At 42.8% G+C, this 16909-nt stretch overlaps 1 protein-coding gene across 1 annotated transcript in view; it reads left to right on the top strand.

Moving 5' to 3' along the window:
- The window catches only part of TSHR (thyroid stimulating hormone receptor), a 114993-nt gene extending 98317 nt beyond the window's left edge, over positions 1-16676 (top strand). The window contains exons 10-11 of the mRNA XM_066388558.1: positions 10933-11121; positions 13718-16676. Coding sequence (XP_066244655.1) covers positions 10933-11121; positions 13718-15128 — 1600 coding nt within the window. The 3' untranslated portion in view covers positions 15129-16676. The remainder of the gene's footprint in view (positions 1-10932; positions 11122-13717) is intronic.
- The last annotated feature ends 233 nt before the right edge of the window (positions 16677-16909 follow it).

Below are 16909 nucleotides of genomic sequence, written 5' to 3'. Positions count from 1 at the left end.
GACCGTGAAAATATCAATACTTTCTGATATTAAACTGGTCCATGGCCCAAAAAAGGTTGGGGACCACTGGTAAAGTACAGCATAGTGAGCATAGTCAATAATACTGTAATAACTCTGGATGGGGTCAGGTGGGGACTAGACTTAACAAGGTAACCACTTCACAAGTTATATTAATGTCTAACCATGATGCTGTACACATGAAACTAACAACTAACAACTGTAATTGGAATTTTTTTTTATAAATTTTTATTAATGTTAATGGGATGACATTAATAATTCAGGGTACATATATTCAAAGAAAACATGTCTAGGTTATCTTGTCATTAAATTATGTTGCATACTCCTCACCCAGAGTCAGATTGTTCTCCGTCACCTTCTATCTAGTTTTCTCTGTGCCCCTCCCCCTGCCCCTAACTCTCTCCCTCCCTCCCTCCTGCGTCCTCCCTCCCCCCACCCCTGGTAACCACCACTCTCTTGTCCATGTCTCTTAGTCTTGTTTTTTTATGTTCCACCAATGTATGGAATCATGTAGTTCTTGTTTTTTTCTGATTTACTTATTTCACTCCGTATAATGTTATCAAGTTCCCACCATTTTGTTGTAAATGATCTGATGTCATCATTTCTTATGGCTGAGTAGTATTCCATAGTGTATATGTGCCACATCTTCTTTATCCAGTCCTCTATTGAAGGGCTTTTTGGTTGTTTCCATGTCTTGGCCACTGTGAACAGTGCTGCAATGAACATGGGGCTACATGTGTCTTTACGTATCAATGATTCTGAGGTTTTGGGGTATATACCCAGTAGAGGGATTGCTGGGTCATAAGGTAGTTCTATTTGCAGTTTTTTGAGGAATGTAATTGGAATTTAAAAAGAAAAAAGAAAAACATAATTTGGGCCAAAGGATAGAGTCCAAAAGTGTGTTGTGTTGAAATTATATCGTGAGGAATATGGCCCGACTCAGGAGATGAGTTGACTTACTGAAGGGTTACCATGAAACTATTTGTAAGGGTTGCATGACCCTTCTTTCCTTCGCCTCTGCCCACCCTCAGCCCTGACTATCTTGGTCCTAGACACCTCTGTCCCAGCCACTGCTCCGGACTGCTAATCTCTACCTTGTGGCTATCTGGCCTGCCCTGGACCTCCATTACGGAGAGGGCCATTGAGCTTGAAGGCCAGACCCAATCAGCCTGCAGTTCCTTGTCTTGCTTTTGTGCTCACTTAGCAGAGCTCTCCTGGAGAGGAAGGGGACTCCCTAGGGGTGGACACCGGAGGAGGTTTGTCGACTGTGAAATGAATTGCAAAGATAAACAGACTTTCGCAGTTCGCCTTCGGGCACCAAGCCAGACTCTTGCCAAGGGGCCACGTTGCTGAGGAAGAAACCAAAGCAACTTGATCTTCCTAAATCACATACCCGTGTCTTCAGAGGCACAGCAAAGGAGAGGGCCTGCCACCATTTTCTGGAGTCTATGAGAGCTTTGAGGGAGGTGACAGAAGAATTTGAAGAGAAAGAAGAGACTTTCCAGAATTGGGTGCATGCTGGCCTCGTGCTGGGAACAAGAGGATAGTCAAGTTCAGCTCTAGGAATCTTCAGACCAGAGAGGATGGGTCAACAACTCAAGATAATTGATCAGTAACATCTTTTCCTACCACAGCCACCAATATGAGAAAAATGATCGATACTATAATGATAGGGTTACTTTTTATAACTACTGAGACATTTTCAGAGCATTTCCCAGTTGGATGGTTGGATCATGGTGGGAGAGAGACAATGGAGTTATTGCAAAGATCCTCAAAGTCATTCATACAAACCTGTGTCATTCTTCAACTGACTAAAAGCACAAGTACTATTCTCAAAAGTTTTTTACTTTCAAAAGTTTTTTAATTTTACAAAAAGAGTTCTCCAAAGCACTGAGAGCCGCTGTCCTAGAGCAATGGTCTCAAATGATCAAGCATTTGACATCAGGGATTCCAGCTGAGTAAACGTCTTCCTATCTGTGCCAAGCCAAAAAATAGACTAAGATCACTTCTCATTTTTAAAAAAGAATAATTCACCTCTATTAACTGTTTCTTGTGACATGATTTTGCCAAAGTTCATTATTTAAGTAAGAGCTTTTTGCCTTGATCAAAACTGATAGAACATAAAAGAATGTTTTGCTGAGTCTGAATCCTAGGAAAATAACATTTGTAAAATTTTCTAAACCATATAAATTCTGAACAGTTTTATTAAATAATCAAAACTCTTTAGCCAGGAACCTATCAATAGTGATGAATCTTCAGAACAAAAAACAAGTAGGAGCACAACTTTTTTTCTTTACAACTTTAAGTATAAATAAATGTACCTATTAGTGAGTGTCTATGAGACTCACTGGTAAACATATTCATTTAAATTATTTTATTTTAGCCTATCAACCTCAAAGTACCCTGACTTCTCCAGCACCAGTCCTCTCATAATTTCTGGTGATTTCACTCATATCAAGTCTCAATTGCTTGTGTAATGAAGGAAGAGAAATGAGATTACATAGAGACAAATAGATGAGGCAAAACTCATGTGTGCTCTGTTCTGTAGCATGCTTTACTCACGACTTTACGATTATCTAAAAGATACTGCCAATAAGCTAACTGGTAGGAGGGGTAAATCAACCTAGGATTAACATTTTCAATAAATAGCACACAAGAAGCAGTTTTCAATTCATCCCAAGTAAATATGGAAGAGTATTACATTTTGACTCCTCTGGGATTTTTACTCTAGGAACAGGTGGAAGGAAAGTAGGTCGTTAAGGGTTTTCATTTGGATACACTAGCTCTGCCAAGTCTCTGAAATCCATTTTGTTAATTAGGTTCTGCTTCTGAGTCTAAAATAAATAAACACATTTTTTTTTGAAAGTGGAGTTTTCATTTCTCACAGGTAGTGCTAAGGCTGATCCTTTCGCCACTGTAGAGACGGCCATTTTGTATGTGTGTTGGGGGAGGGGGAGGAGAGGGAGGAGGATTTCACATTGGGGAGGACATAATTCTGTTTCGCCATCTGACTATTGGTAATAAACTGGCATCATTTCCTCTCGTCTCTGTGTGCAGGAGCTCTGAACTTACTGAGTTATATAGTCCACGGGTCGTTTTTCATTGCAGGATCCATTCTGCTAAGACATTAAACTCCATGAGATTTCAAAATCTGTCATTTTGAAACTATAGGCTTTTTAAAAAAAATGTGCAATTATGCAAACTCAAGAGAAAGAGGAAGAGGATAACAGTGTTATCTGTGTTACAAAGCAATTTTGTTTGTACACAAAGACTTCAGGAAAAGGGTTGGTAAATTATAATCATCTGAATCTTTGGACAAGCATTTTTTAAATTACTAAGAAGAGCCATTTTTAGTTTCAACTATGTGCTAGGTTCTATACAGATAGTATATCACCTTGAGCCTTTCTAACAATTCAATAGTAGATGTCATTATGCCTACTTGACAAGTGAGAAGACTGAGGTGCAGAGAAAGCAGCTTTGAGGATCTTAACGTAGACTAATTTTAAGGCATGCTAATTAGTGACTCACACGGTAGAAGCATAGAAGTTTATATGAAGTGGAGTTGAATCAGATGTCCTCCTTGGTCTTCATTGTTGCTTTCGGATCATTATCCCTCCCTCCTCTTTAAAACCCCTTCCCAACTTTGATCTCAGACCATCAGATATTACCATCCAAATATGTTTCTGTTTGTTATCGTTGACCTCCAGAGTAATTTTGTCTCATTTCTTGAAGATTTCAGCTGATTCACTGTGAGTGACTTTTCTAACAGTACTCCTCTCATCATTTTTGGTGATTTCAATATCCATATTGATCATCTTCCTTATACTTTGGCCTCTGGCCTTTACTCCTCCAATAAACTTGCCACTTGACCTTCAAACTTCACTTTCATGGTCAGACCCTAGACCTGTCATTGCCAATGTCTGTGAACCCTCCATCATATCAACCTCAGGCATCTTTCCACCTCTTTCCCTTTTATACGTTAATTCCTTCAACTCTTTGGTCTCACGAGGATCTATAATCCATCAATAATATTGTACTATCTTTCACCTTATTCCTTCCTGATGCAGCTTAAATTCTATCGTCTGCCATTATAAACACTGACATGTACCACAGCCAACTAACTGCTTTGCTCCTCTCTCTTATATTCCTGTCCTAGAAAATCCCTACCTTGGTTAAATGCAGCTACCCTCCTACTGTGGGCCTGAACTTTTGCAGGCGAGCATGGCAAGTGGCTTTGCTTTAAATCATTTACTACTGTGGCCCCAAGGGCTCCAGAGCAGTACCACCGCAGTTCCCCACTCACCTTCCCACTGTCCTGCATAAACATGTCATACTTTTCATCAGTTCTCTGGTCCTTTTCCCCATTCTCACACCAAGTTGGTCACCTTGACTTCCATTTCATGAAGAATAAAATCAATTAAAAGAGACTTATCTGTGTTCCCACCACCACATCTACCCATCTTCCTGCATCTATGTCCACACCCTCTGTCTTCTCTCCTGTATTCTGAGTCGCTGGCCCCTTCACCATGGTCCTCCATTCCCTACCCTCTCAGCAATTCAAGAGCATTTAGTTAGCAATCCTCACCTTTCTGTACTATAGCATCTATATTTTCCTCTTCACCAGGTGGTCGCCCAACAGCACTTAAACATGCTATAGGTTAAAAGATACCTAAAATACATACATATCAATCAGCTATAATACCAAGATCTATTTGGGTCCTGACACCAATGAGGCAGCCACCTTGCCTCTCTTGGAACAATGATTGACTATTTGATGACTTTAAAGGGTTATTATTGTTTTAGGCGTTCTTTTAGTTTAAAGAGATGATCTTTTATAGCTATACATTGAAATATTTATAATTTTAAAATATCCCTTCAATTCCATATCTACTTCTGACCTATTTATTTGTGTCCTTTTATAGCAAGACATCATAAAAGACTTGGCTAGGGTTCTAATTCCTCTCCCCAAATCTCAGTGCTCACCCCAATCTGGTTTTCACTGCCTGCCATGCCACTGAAACCGTGGGATCAGTGACTTCACAGTTCCTACATCAAATGGCCAATTCTTAGTTCTCATCTCAGAAGCCTTTGACTCAGTCGATGGGTCCAATCTCTTAGGAGTACCTTCTTCTTTGGCTTCCCAGGCACCAACCTCTCTTGGTTTTTCTCCTGACCTCTGACATCAAATATCAGTCGGCTCTTCATTATTTCCTAGCATCATGAAATCTGGCGATATTCTTGCCTTGTATATATCCCGGTAAGACTCATTCTCTCCAAGTTCAGATCCTGTTAGTTTCATCATACACCTAACTTGAGACAGTTCCCATGACCTAGACTTCACACTGTCTGCCAGGCTCGGCTCAGCTGCATTCTGTTTTGTGAGTATATACTTGCTAGAGACAAGTTCTCATGAAGCTTAGTGCCCATCGCTTAATGAACTCTTTGTGGAAAGTGCCTGAGTCAATACGAGAGAGGGAGGCCCTTCAGCCTGTAGGTTTCCATCCATATGGCTACATTCACAAATTCAACATCCCTTAACTGCTGATAGCTACTCTCCTTAGTCTTTTCATTCTGAAAACAAAATTTAACTATATTTTGAAGATGGTATTTTATAAAAGTACACTATTAAGAAATTCTGGATTCAAAGTGGTCAAAAATTTTAAGTAAACAAGAAAAGATACAGCTTCAAATAACTTAAAATGATCCCTGCTTGTCAGATGTTAGGATTTCTCCAGACTGAGGCCCTTCCTCTGTCAATGCCCAAGTTGAGAGACTATGTACTGTGGCTCAGTTCTCAACAAGATTCGTTCTAAGCTTTTGCTTAGAACAGTATTACATGCTAAATGAAGCAGTAATTAAACGTTGAAGATGGTGGCTTACGGTCCAGGACCTGTGTCCCTGCAGCAGCTCCCTATTAATGGAGGAGAAAAGTCCCCTGGGTCCTTTCAGGATTAACTTATTCAAAAGGAAACAATAGAGAAATACCCAACATGCAGAAGTTTTGTGAAGAAAATGAAGGGAAACCACAGTACATGCCAAAGGCTGAGGAAGACCGCCCTTCAGAGGATGTACCGCAGGAGGCGGAAGAAATCCTCAGCCTTCCGAAGAAGGTTGGGAAGTGTACAGTGCATCGACCTTCCTTCCTGGTAACCCAGACTGCAGATCTCTGCAAGGAAGCTTAAATCCAAAAGGCTGGAGAAAAGCAACTGTTCTCTTGACCTGACTCTGTAAGCGCCGAAGTGGCAAGAGTAGAGCAGCCTGAGTCCGGAGAGGGTCCCGCTCCTGGGGAACTTTTGCAGCAGCAGGTGTAATGGGTACTTAGAGCTACATCAGGTGGCTCGTGCCCGTGCGGAGTAAGGTGGCTCCAGATAGAGTCCAATTTGGGCTGTAAGTGGCCTTAAGCCCCTGAGATGAGGTTGTAGAGGAAGACAAGGGTTCTGCAGGACCTTGAAGGACACAGTAGGAAGAGATTTTATTAATGGTACTTCAGGGAATCACTGCAAGGTTCTGAGCAAGAGTGTGACCTTTTTCAACTGATGTGTTATGACTATTCTGGCTGCTGTGTGGAGAATGGATCAGAAGAAATTAAGGGTGGACCAGAAAGCTATTGCAGTTAGAGATGATGTTAGCTTGAACTACAGGGCTTATATTAGGGATGCAAATACATGGACTCAGGAATCTTTAAGAGTTCAAATCCACAGGTCTTTTTCCAGGTTAAGCAGAGAAGGAGCAAGATGGGGTTGGGGTGAGGAGATCATAAGTTGAGATGGACCTGTTAAGTTGGAGGTGCCTGTGAGGCATCCCGGTAGAGATGTCAAATAAGCAGTTGGATATACAAGTCAAGATCTTAGCTAGGCCAATATTTTCTGGTTGCTAGCTTCTCGCTTGAACTCAATAAACTCCAAATTGAGGTAAGGAAGGAATTAACATTCAATGACTCATTATGTTACAGATGTTCCCGTCCTAAAGTTTATATGCATTTTCCATCACCTGCTTTCTCCACGCCAGCCCAGGTACCCTCCCAATTCAGCCTCACTGGGACCCAACTAGAGGCCACCAGAGGTACACCCATTGCAGATTTACTCAGACAGACCATAGAATCAATTCCTCCCAGACTCCAGAATTAGTCCCTAGAGAGGGTTCACAGATCCTTCACCTGGATCTGTGTTCAGAGACTCCAGAGACCTGCCCTGACTGGGTGGCTCTGTTGGTTGGAACATCATCCCAGTAGCCAGGGCTGCGGGTTTGATCCCAGGCGCATACAAGGAACAACCAGTGAATGCGTGGATGGGTGGAGCAACAGATCTATGTTTCTCTCTCTCTCTTTCTCTCTCTCCCTCTCTCTCTAAAATAATTTAAAAAAAAAAAAAAAAAAGGACTCCAGAGACCTGAGGTAAGGGGTAGAGAAAAGCTGGAGGGACATGGGACCGAAGAACTCTAAACCCAAATGTCCATTATGGCTCCACTCTTGGTTCCATGAGTGTTTGGACACAATATGCCTTGTCTCTTTGTCTTAACTGTAGTATCCACCTGCTTCACAAAAATGCTGAGAATTCAGACGAGATTCTGAATTATCTACAGAGCATTTTCAGTTATGCAGAGTCCTGGGCTCTGCCATCAGAGAGTGTAACTCAGATGGTCTGGGGTAGCTCTGGAGTCTGGTTCTGGTCCAGGGTGGGGCTGGAACTGGAAACACAGATTTATAGAGAGGTGGAGTACCAGTTTTCACCCCCTTTCTGCCTCAGGGCTGTCCCCACCACTGAGATCACTATGGCAGTTTTAAAGGTACGCATCCAATTCTTTGACACTCCTCCCACTGAAAGGTGGGTTCTGTGTCTCCTGCCCTTGAGTCATCAGTTGTCTTGAGACATTCTCTCCAGATGTTCCCACTCAGAACCTGGTTGCCATGATGTGAGGAACCCAGGCCACGTAGAGAGGCCACATCATCAGTTCCAGCTGAGCTCAGCTTTGATTCATCCCGGCCCTGGTACCAGACACGCAAGTGAAGGAGCCTGCCGATAGTCTAGCCCCTAGCCATTGAGTCGCCCCACCTTCAAGTCTTCCCAGCTGAGCCCCAGACATCACAGAGCAGGGACAAGTCATCCCCGCCATGTCCTGCTAAAACCCTTGACCCACACACAGAAGTTATTCTTGGAATAAAAGGATTGTCGTTTGATGCCACTTGGTTTTGGGATGTCTTGTCACGCAGTAACAGGAATGGCTACAAAAGTGTTTTCTCAAGAAATTCCTATTAATACAGAGAACAGACTGACTTGTCAGAGGACAGGAGGCTGGGGACTGGGTGAAGAAGGTGAAGGAGCTGTAGAAATTGGTAGTTAAGGATAGTCACAGAGATGTAGATCACAGCATAAGGAATATAGTCAATATGGTGATAGCAGTGGGTGGGGCCCAGTGGGTACTTAAAACACGGGGGGACCGCTCTGTAAAGTAAATGATTGTCTAAACTACTCTGCTGTCCACCTGAAACCAACACAGAATGATATTGAATGTGGACGATAAGTGCAACATAAATAACTAAAATTTAATTTAAAAATAAAAGAAATATCTAATAAAATCCAAACACAGTCAGTGTATCCAATACTGACAAACAAGCATCACTGGATCCAGAGACATAGAATTTGCTTCTAGAAGCCTGGAGGCAGAAAGATGGCCACAGCGTGAAGGGAGCCCAGCTAAAAGAAAAAGACACCCCTCGCAGGGACAGAGACAGGAGCGCCAAGTCTGGCTTCATTTACTTTCCATTGGGCTCAAGGCTGCCTCCAGAACCCCTCAGCTGCAAAGTTGTTTGTTTAGGCCAATTTCTTCCCAAACGTACTTGCATATTGTTAAAAATCACCTGGGAATCAGACAGTACGCAGCACCAAGGGGAATGCTTATCACCAGGCAAGTCTGGAGATTACTGATCATAGAATTTTTAAATTAAATAACAAAACAAAAAAGCAGCATGGCACCTTTCTCTGAGAATCACAGTTCTATAGTGAGAATGGGGTTAATACATGAGCTTCATATTTATAAAAACTGAGTAGTGGCCGTGCCTGGTTGGCTCAGTGGTAGAGCGTCAGCCTGGTGTATGGATGTCCCGGGTTCAATTCCCGGTCAGGGCACACAGGAGAGTGACCATCTGCCCCCCCTCCCCCATTTTCCCTCTCCCCTCCCACTGCCATGGCTGAATTGGTTCAAGCAAGTTGGTTCAGAGACTGAGGATGGCTCCGTGGAGCCTCAACCTCAAGTGCTAAAAATAGCTCAGTTGCAAGCATGGCCCCAGATGGGCAGAACATCACAAGTAAGGAGCTTACCTGGTGGATCCCAGTTGGGGCACATGCGGAAGTCTGTCTCTCTGTCTCCCCTCCTCTCACTTAAAAAAAAAATGAAAAGAAAACTGAGTAGGAAGTTCTTGCGGCCTGGAACTCTGAGAGTGCAAACCCCAGTGAAGTCCAATTACAATGATGTGGAGGAAGAAGTTGTAATATTGAAATCCACTCACTAATCACCATAATTATATTAAATATTTTTAAATGTAATTGCAAAAAAGTGATAAAATATGTAAAAATAGACGGAATCGTAACAAATATTTTTACTGATAAAATATAAAATGGGAGATATTGGGTTAAATATTCATGATAGTATTCAAGCTATGATTCAATGCAATTAAAAATGATGGAGCAGCCTGACCTGTGGTGGCGCAGTGGATAAAGCGTCGACCTGGAATGCTGGGGTCTCCGGTTTGAAACCCTGGGCTTGCCTGGTCAAGGCACATATGGGAGTTGATGCTTCCTGCTCCTCCCCCCTTTGCCTCTTTCTCTCACACACTCTCTCTCTCCTTTCTCTCTAAAAATTAACAAATTGGGAAAAAAAAATGATGGAGCAAGAGGTGTAACCCGGGCCCTCTGGGACTGAGCAGCAGACTAGAGACTTGTTTGGAGGTTCTAGCGGGGGAGCGCATCTACTCATATACCCTTGACCGAAGAACGGTCCTCTCCCTCTAGCGGAGAAGGTCGTCCTCTTTCACCGAGCACGCAGCTACGGGAGGGATGCGGTGAAGGAGGAAGGGGACCCCCGCCTAGCCAGCCAGATCAGCTGAATCAACCCTGGCGATCAACGGGGTGACAGATGTTGCAGCCAGATCGCCCTCACATCCATAGCAGCAGACTAGAAACGTTGCACAAGAGCCATGCCTTAATAATACTTTAGTAACTAACACCAGTATCTACACTGTCCCCAGCCTCGCCACCTACCCCAGCGTTTTCAGAGAGACTTCGACCTTATTTCAGATTATTATTGAAAATACTACAGTTTTCTTTCCAGGAACACATTTGCATCCTTCTAAAGAAACCAGGGAAGCATCCTGAGTCATGAATTCGCCATGTAACTGGTATGACTCCCAAGTGCTGCATCATTAGGAGACGTTCATGATACTGGTATTGATCCGTATCGTTGGGCAGTTTATTAACCTTAAAAACCTAGTGCACTCAGAGACTGAGAGCAATTTTGGCCCCTTTGAGCCTGTGCAGATATATCTCTCTTGCCTCTTGAGACCCTTTAAGAGTCATAGGTGTCATTTTCCACAGTAGGATCTACATCTGTCTCTCATTCCAATAGTTTGTATAGATTGCGATGGATAAAATAAAATGTCTGCTCAATGGTTATTTGTATTGATGGATGCTGGAGTCCCAAGCAATAAAAATGGGAGTCCCTTGTAACCTTTCATTAAATGTCTAATATCCTTTCTTAGACCAGAGGCTATATATAAAGAGTGCATATCCAATAGCAAAAATCAACCTGTGATCTCTGATCATTTCCTGCCTGTTTGACTTTCTGGCCAAGAGGTAGAGGCCCTGGCTGCTTACTGCCACTCTGTATTACTCTGTGTTCTCCCCCTCCATACCCCTCCAGGGACATCTCTTATACCAGTGTCACCACCCTCCCATCCAAAGGCCTGGAGCACCTCAAGGAACTGGTAGCAAGAAACACTTGGACTCTAAAGAAACTTCCACTTTCCTTGAGTTTCCTTCATCTCACACGGGCGGACCTTTCTTATCCGAGCCACTGCTGTGCTTTTAAGAATCAGAAGAAAATCAGAGGGTAAGTGGCAGGTGTCTGGAATAAGTAATAAAAGGCCTTGGAAAAAGTTGAATTAATTTCTAGGTTCGGCGAAGAAGCTTTGTGGTTTGAAAAACATGTAGAAAGACTTGGAAGCTTCCCTAAGAAACATGAAATCCATGGGGCACAATGACTGCAGACTCAAAGTGGTTGCAGATGACCAGTCAGGCCAAGGTCAGTGGATCACAAAAGGGGAAGGGAGGAGAGTAAGAGATGACATAGGAGAGACAGGAACCACTAGATCGTATAGAAGCTTATCAAGATCACACTCCATGACCCCTGGCCTCCAGATGCAACACACTTGATGACACAATTATGAGTACAAACTTAGAAGCACAAGCTATTGGGTTACCTGGTCAATTATGGTTTTGCAAATATCACATCTTACTGATCACATGTGTGGGCTTTGGAGTCAGCTGGGTTTTTACCTCATCTCTGCAACTTCTCACTTCCTTGGTGTGTTGTCCCAGCTCACTAATGTAACCTCCCTGAGCCTCTGAGAATGGAGCTCATAATGCTTTATCATTCATAAAGGTTTTGAGAGTATTACATGAAAAACTGAATGGAGCCTGACCAGGCGGTGGCGCAGTGGATAGAGCGTCGGAGTGGGATGCGGAAGGACCCAGGTTCGAGACCCCGAGGTTACCAGCTTGAGCACAGGCTCATCTGGTTTGAGCAAAAGCTCACCAGCTTGGACCCAGGGTCACTGGCTCCAGCAAGGGGTTACTCGCTCTCCTGAAGGCCCATGGTGAAGACACATATGAGAAAGCAATCAATGAACAACTAAGGTGTCGCAATGCGCAATGAAAAACTGATAATTGATGCTTCTCATCTCTCTCCGTTTCTGTCTGTCTGTCCTTGTCTATCCCTCTCTCTGACTCTCTCTCTGTCTCTGTAAATAATAATAATAATAATAATAATAAAAAAACTGAATGGAAAATACCTATCACAATTACCTGGATTGACTTGGGGTGGTGAACACACAATACAATATAAAGATGATGTATCTGAAACCTATATGATTTTATTAACCAATGTCACCCCAATAAAGTCAATTAAAATTTTAAAATAAAAATATAAATTATTTTTAAGTAACTTTAAATACTTCCACATTTTATTTTAGGCAAAATGTAATAGATTTTTATAGACCTAAAAATTGTCTACTGTCAAACAAACAAACAAAAAATTTTAACCCTAGAAAAAAACAATTACCTGCAATAGTATAAGCTCTCAATGTGTATTATTTTATAATTAGGCTGCTTATGAGGCTGCCAAGGTGAAACTTGTCTTCACCTACACTCTTACTCTGCACTGTTTCGCCTTTGTGTCTCATGCCATCCCATTCTCCTAATGCCACCGTCATTTACGGTTTATTCATTCTCACTGTCTCTAGATAGTATCTACTGTTGACCTTCTGTACTCACACTTGCATTCAGAAATAAATTGGGATCCAATAGCAGGGAGAAGTGAGTGGGAAAGTTGAGCAGCTGTGCAGAGGCCAATACAGGTGCAACACCTGCAGAAAGCTAGGGTGGGGTATAGGATGGTGACAGCAGGCTCTCAACTGATGCCATGTGGCTCAGACTCAGAAAGGACCAGTGATGGGTGGGAGGCTGATGGACTCCAAGGGCAGGTTCCAAATTTCCCGTTAAACTCCAAACAGGTTGTAACAAGCAACACATCGAGCATTTTAACCCAATGGAGGATCAACATCCACTCACTGAGTTAAAGAATCCCTTTTGATGTTAGTCTGGTAGGCTAGCAATTAACTAAGTCTTACTCCCATGAGCATTCCTGCATGATAGTGTCCATTTTTTCATTTGTTCAATAAAGATTTATTGAGCACCTACTGTGTGCCTGGCACTGTCCTATCCACAGCAATAAATAGGACAGACAAGTCTTTTATTTATATCCTAGTAAGTCAGAAAATAAACAAGCAAACAAATAAGTTATCAGATAATACTATGCAGGAAATAAACCCAAGGGTAGGACAATTTATTTAAGACAAGCAGGGAAGCGCACTCCAACAAAGGGACATTTGAGTTTAAAACTGAATAATAGAAGCAGTCATGATTTTTTTTTTCAGGCAAAGGGAATACACGTTCTAAAGCTCTGAATGGGAATAATGACAATAACCAACACATACCTGGCACTAACCATGTTCCAGCGGCAGTAAAAGAGCTTTAAAAAGATGAACTCATCTAATCCTTTAACAACATTATATGAAATAGATACCTCCATGATTCCATTTTTAAATGGGATAAACCAAGGTTCATAGACCTGCCCGAGGTGAAACAGCTAGTAAATAATAGAGCCAGGTCCTAACCAAGGCAGACCTGCTCCAGCACCAACCCTTCCTTTCTCACCACTGTTTCTTAAACTGGTTGTAGACGAGAATGAGAGCCAGTGTCACTGGAGTACAGTAGCGAGGGGGAGGGTCCTAGGAAATGACGTAGGAGGGACGGGCCTGACCAGATCACATAGGATCTTGTGGAATCATATAGACCATAGTACGCATTCTGTATATTTTGCTAAGTGTTGTGAATTTCAGCAGTGACTTATTTCTGTTGCCTTGCAGAATCCTGGAGTCCTTAATTTGTAATGAGAGCAGTATTCGCAGCCTGCGCCAGAGAAAATCTGTGAGTGCTTTGAACGGTCCCTTCTACCAGGACTATGAGGAGGACCCGGGTGACCACAATGCTGGGTACAAGGAAAAGTCTGAGTTCCAGGATTCCCACTCTCACTATTACGTCTTTTTTGAAGAACAAGAAGATGAGATCATTGGTTTTGGCCAGGAGCTCAAAAACCCACAGGAAGAGACCCTACAGGCCTTTGATAGCCATTATGACTACACAGTGTGTGGGGTCAATGAGGACATGGTGTGTACCCCCAAGTCAGATGAGTTCAACCCCTGTGAAGACATAATGGGCTACAAGTTCCTGAGAATTGTGGTGTGGTTTGTTAGTCTGCTGGCTCTCTTTGGCAATGTCTTCGTCCTGGTCATCCTCCTCACCAGCCACTACAAAATGACGGTCCCACGCTTTCTCATGTGCAACTTGGCCTTTGCAGATTTCTGCATGGGGATGTATCTACTGCTTATTGCCTCCGTAGACCTCTATACTCATTCTGAGTACTACAACCATGCCATCGACTGGCAGACGGGCCCCGGATGCAACACAGCTGGTTTCTTTACTGTCTTTGCTAGTGAGTTGTCAGTGTACACACTGACAGTCATCACCCTGGAGCGCTGGTACGCCATTACCTTCGCCATGCGACTGGACCGGAAAATCCGCCTCAGGCATGCATATGCCATCATGGTTGGAGGCTGGGTGGGCTGCTTCCTGCTCGCCCTGCTCCCTTTGGTGGGAATAAGCAGCTATGCCAAGGTCAGCATCTGCTTGCCTATGGACACCGAGACCCCTCTTGCCCTGGCATATATTATCCTTGTTCTGTTGCTCAACATAGTCGCCTTTATCATCGTCTGCTTTTGTTATGTGAAGATCTACATCACAGTCCGAAATCCCCAGTACAACCCAGGGGACAAAGACACCAAAATTGCCAAAAGGATGGCTGTCTTGATCTTCACTGACTTCATGTGCATGGCCCCAATCTCATTTTATGCACTGTCAGCACTGATGAACAAACCTCTTATCACTGTCACCAACTCCAAAATCTTGCTGGTTCTCTTCTATCCACTTAACTCCTGTGCCAACCCATTCCTCTATGCGATTTTCACCAAGACCTTTCAGCGGGATGTATTTGTCCTGCTCAGCAGGTTTGGCATCTGTAAACGCCAGGCCCAGGTGTACAGGGGCCAGAGGGTTTCGCCGAAGAACAGCACTGGTATCCAGGTCCATAAGGTCAGCCATGACAGGCAACAAAATCTGTCCAACATGCAAGATGACTATGAACTGCTTGAAAAAAACACCCATCTAACCCTAAATAAGCAGGGCCAAATCTCAAAAGAGTATAAGCAAACAGTTTTGTAAGCTGACCCTACACTAATCACAGTGGAAGGGGGACTTATACAAGGCTGGTTTCTTGAATACACATTTCAACCCCTTGACACACACAAGACTGCTTACCTAGCTCTTGTGCAGGTGACATTTCATCTCTCCAGAGGAACTAGCTTTAACCTAATCATCACTCCCAAGAAGGAAGAGAGGCTATCAGCATGTCGGAACCCCCAGTGATATCTAAATAATCTCTACTTTCTGGAAGGCTTGCTTGATGCTACGTGCAGACATGATATCATGTAAGATGCTCAACAAATAACTCATCCATGTCAACACTGAGCTTCTCACTTTTATATAACATTTCATACTAGAGATTCAGCAAATGACCAATGATTAACTGGGTTGGCAATTACAAAATAAAAGCAGCCACATGTTGGCTCAGTCCAACCTCATGTTTCCTGATTCAACCAAAGAGAGTTTGAGTTCCTTGAAAGTGAAAAGTCAAACACCACATCACACAAGGAATGGCCATCGGGGGACATGAAGGAGGGGAAAGGCTTAGTTTTGACTTTTTTTTCAGTCTGTGAAACTATTAATCATCTCTTCATAAGGACCTACCTGATGTGACCCAACTGTTATGTGCTGCCCAGAAAAACTGGCAGGATTTCAGCTTATGTGGCCAAGCAAACTAAGACTTGCTCATCTTGGCTAGTCTCGTAGCCTGACAGACATGACCTCAAGAAATATTTCTAAGGAGCAACAAGTGGGAATTATGAGCAGAGCACACTAAATCACCCACTGATTGAAAAGCAGGCTGGACACCAGGTAACTGTTGAACCCTGGGCAAATCCCTGGCCCTCAGGGGTCTGCAGGAATGAAGGAGCTAGATGGCCTCTTTGAGTTTTAAAACTCTATATATGTCCTTTTCCCATAAAACATGTTTCCATGACAAAGAGAAAGAAAAGTATTAAGGAAGAAGATTCTGCTTTTCCCATCTTGTAGGGCTGCCATCTCCTTCCCTTTGGAGCCTAGACATATGACCCAGGAAATGTTTTGTTTATTTCAGTTTTGGTTATGATGTCTGTACCAAAAATTCTATTGAGTGACCATATTGGGCTGGATCTGAATCACTAATTACTAGACCCACACAGCTCTAATTATCAGGCCAAAAGCAGATTGGTATTCATACAATAGAATAAAAGGCAGTTTTGTGAAATTCAGTTCTTTAGAGTTACTGTTTCACTGTGCAGATTCACTTGAAAACATTTGACTTGCTTTCAGAGATTGATTTCCTTACTTAGCTATTTCCAACCCACAATACAATACTAAAGCATCAAGAGAAGTTTCTTCTCTCAGAAACTACCAGCTTTTTCCAACCTTGTTGATCACGGGACATAACATTTCTATTCCCCAACAGTGCTCCCTTACTTAAAGTGCTCGGGATCTTTATCTATACTATAGATCTACTCTCCAAAGTTATCTGTCAACACAGCCCCTTAATTTCATCCCAAGCAGAGATGGCATTTGATTCTCAGTGCTCATGAACCACCCATGAATTTAAACCACACCATGAATTTAAAGCTTTTCTGTTTTAACTCTGTGGGGTAGGATTAGTGGGCCCAATGGGCCCCCTGAGGCGATCTCGATTCACGTGGAATTTCCTGATAGCCACAACAATTTCTGTTGATCACAGCAACTTGGATGTCTTAATAGAAATACATATTATGTACACCTAAAATCATGACTTAGACACAAGTTCCTTTGTAACTAATAAAATTAAACAAATGTACTACCTTTTGGCAAGTGGTTTCTCA

The sequence above is a fragment of the Saccopteryx leptura genome, chromosome 6, assembly GCF_036850995.1.
Source record: "Saccopteryx leptura isolate mSacLep1 chromosome 6, mSacLep1_pri_phased_curated, whole genome shotgun sequence".
Taxonomy (NCBI): domain Eukaryota; kingdom Metazoa; phylum Chordata; class Mammalia; order Chiroptera; family Emballonuridae; genus Saccopteryx; species Saccopteryx leptura.
Note: the sequence above shows the minus strand (reverse complement) of the source record. Positions and strands in the feature narration are given on the sequence as shown.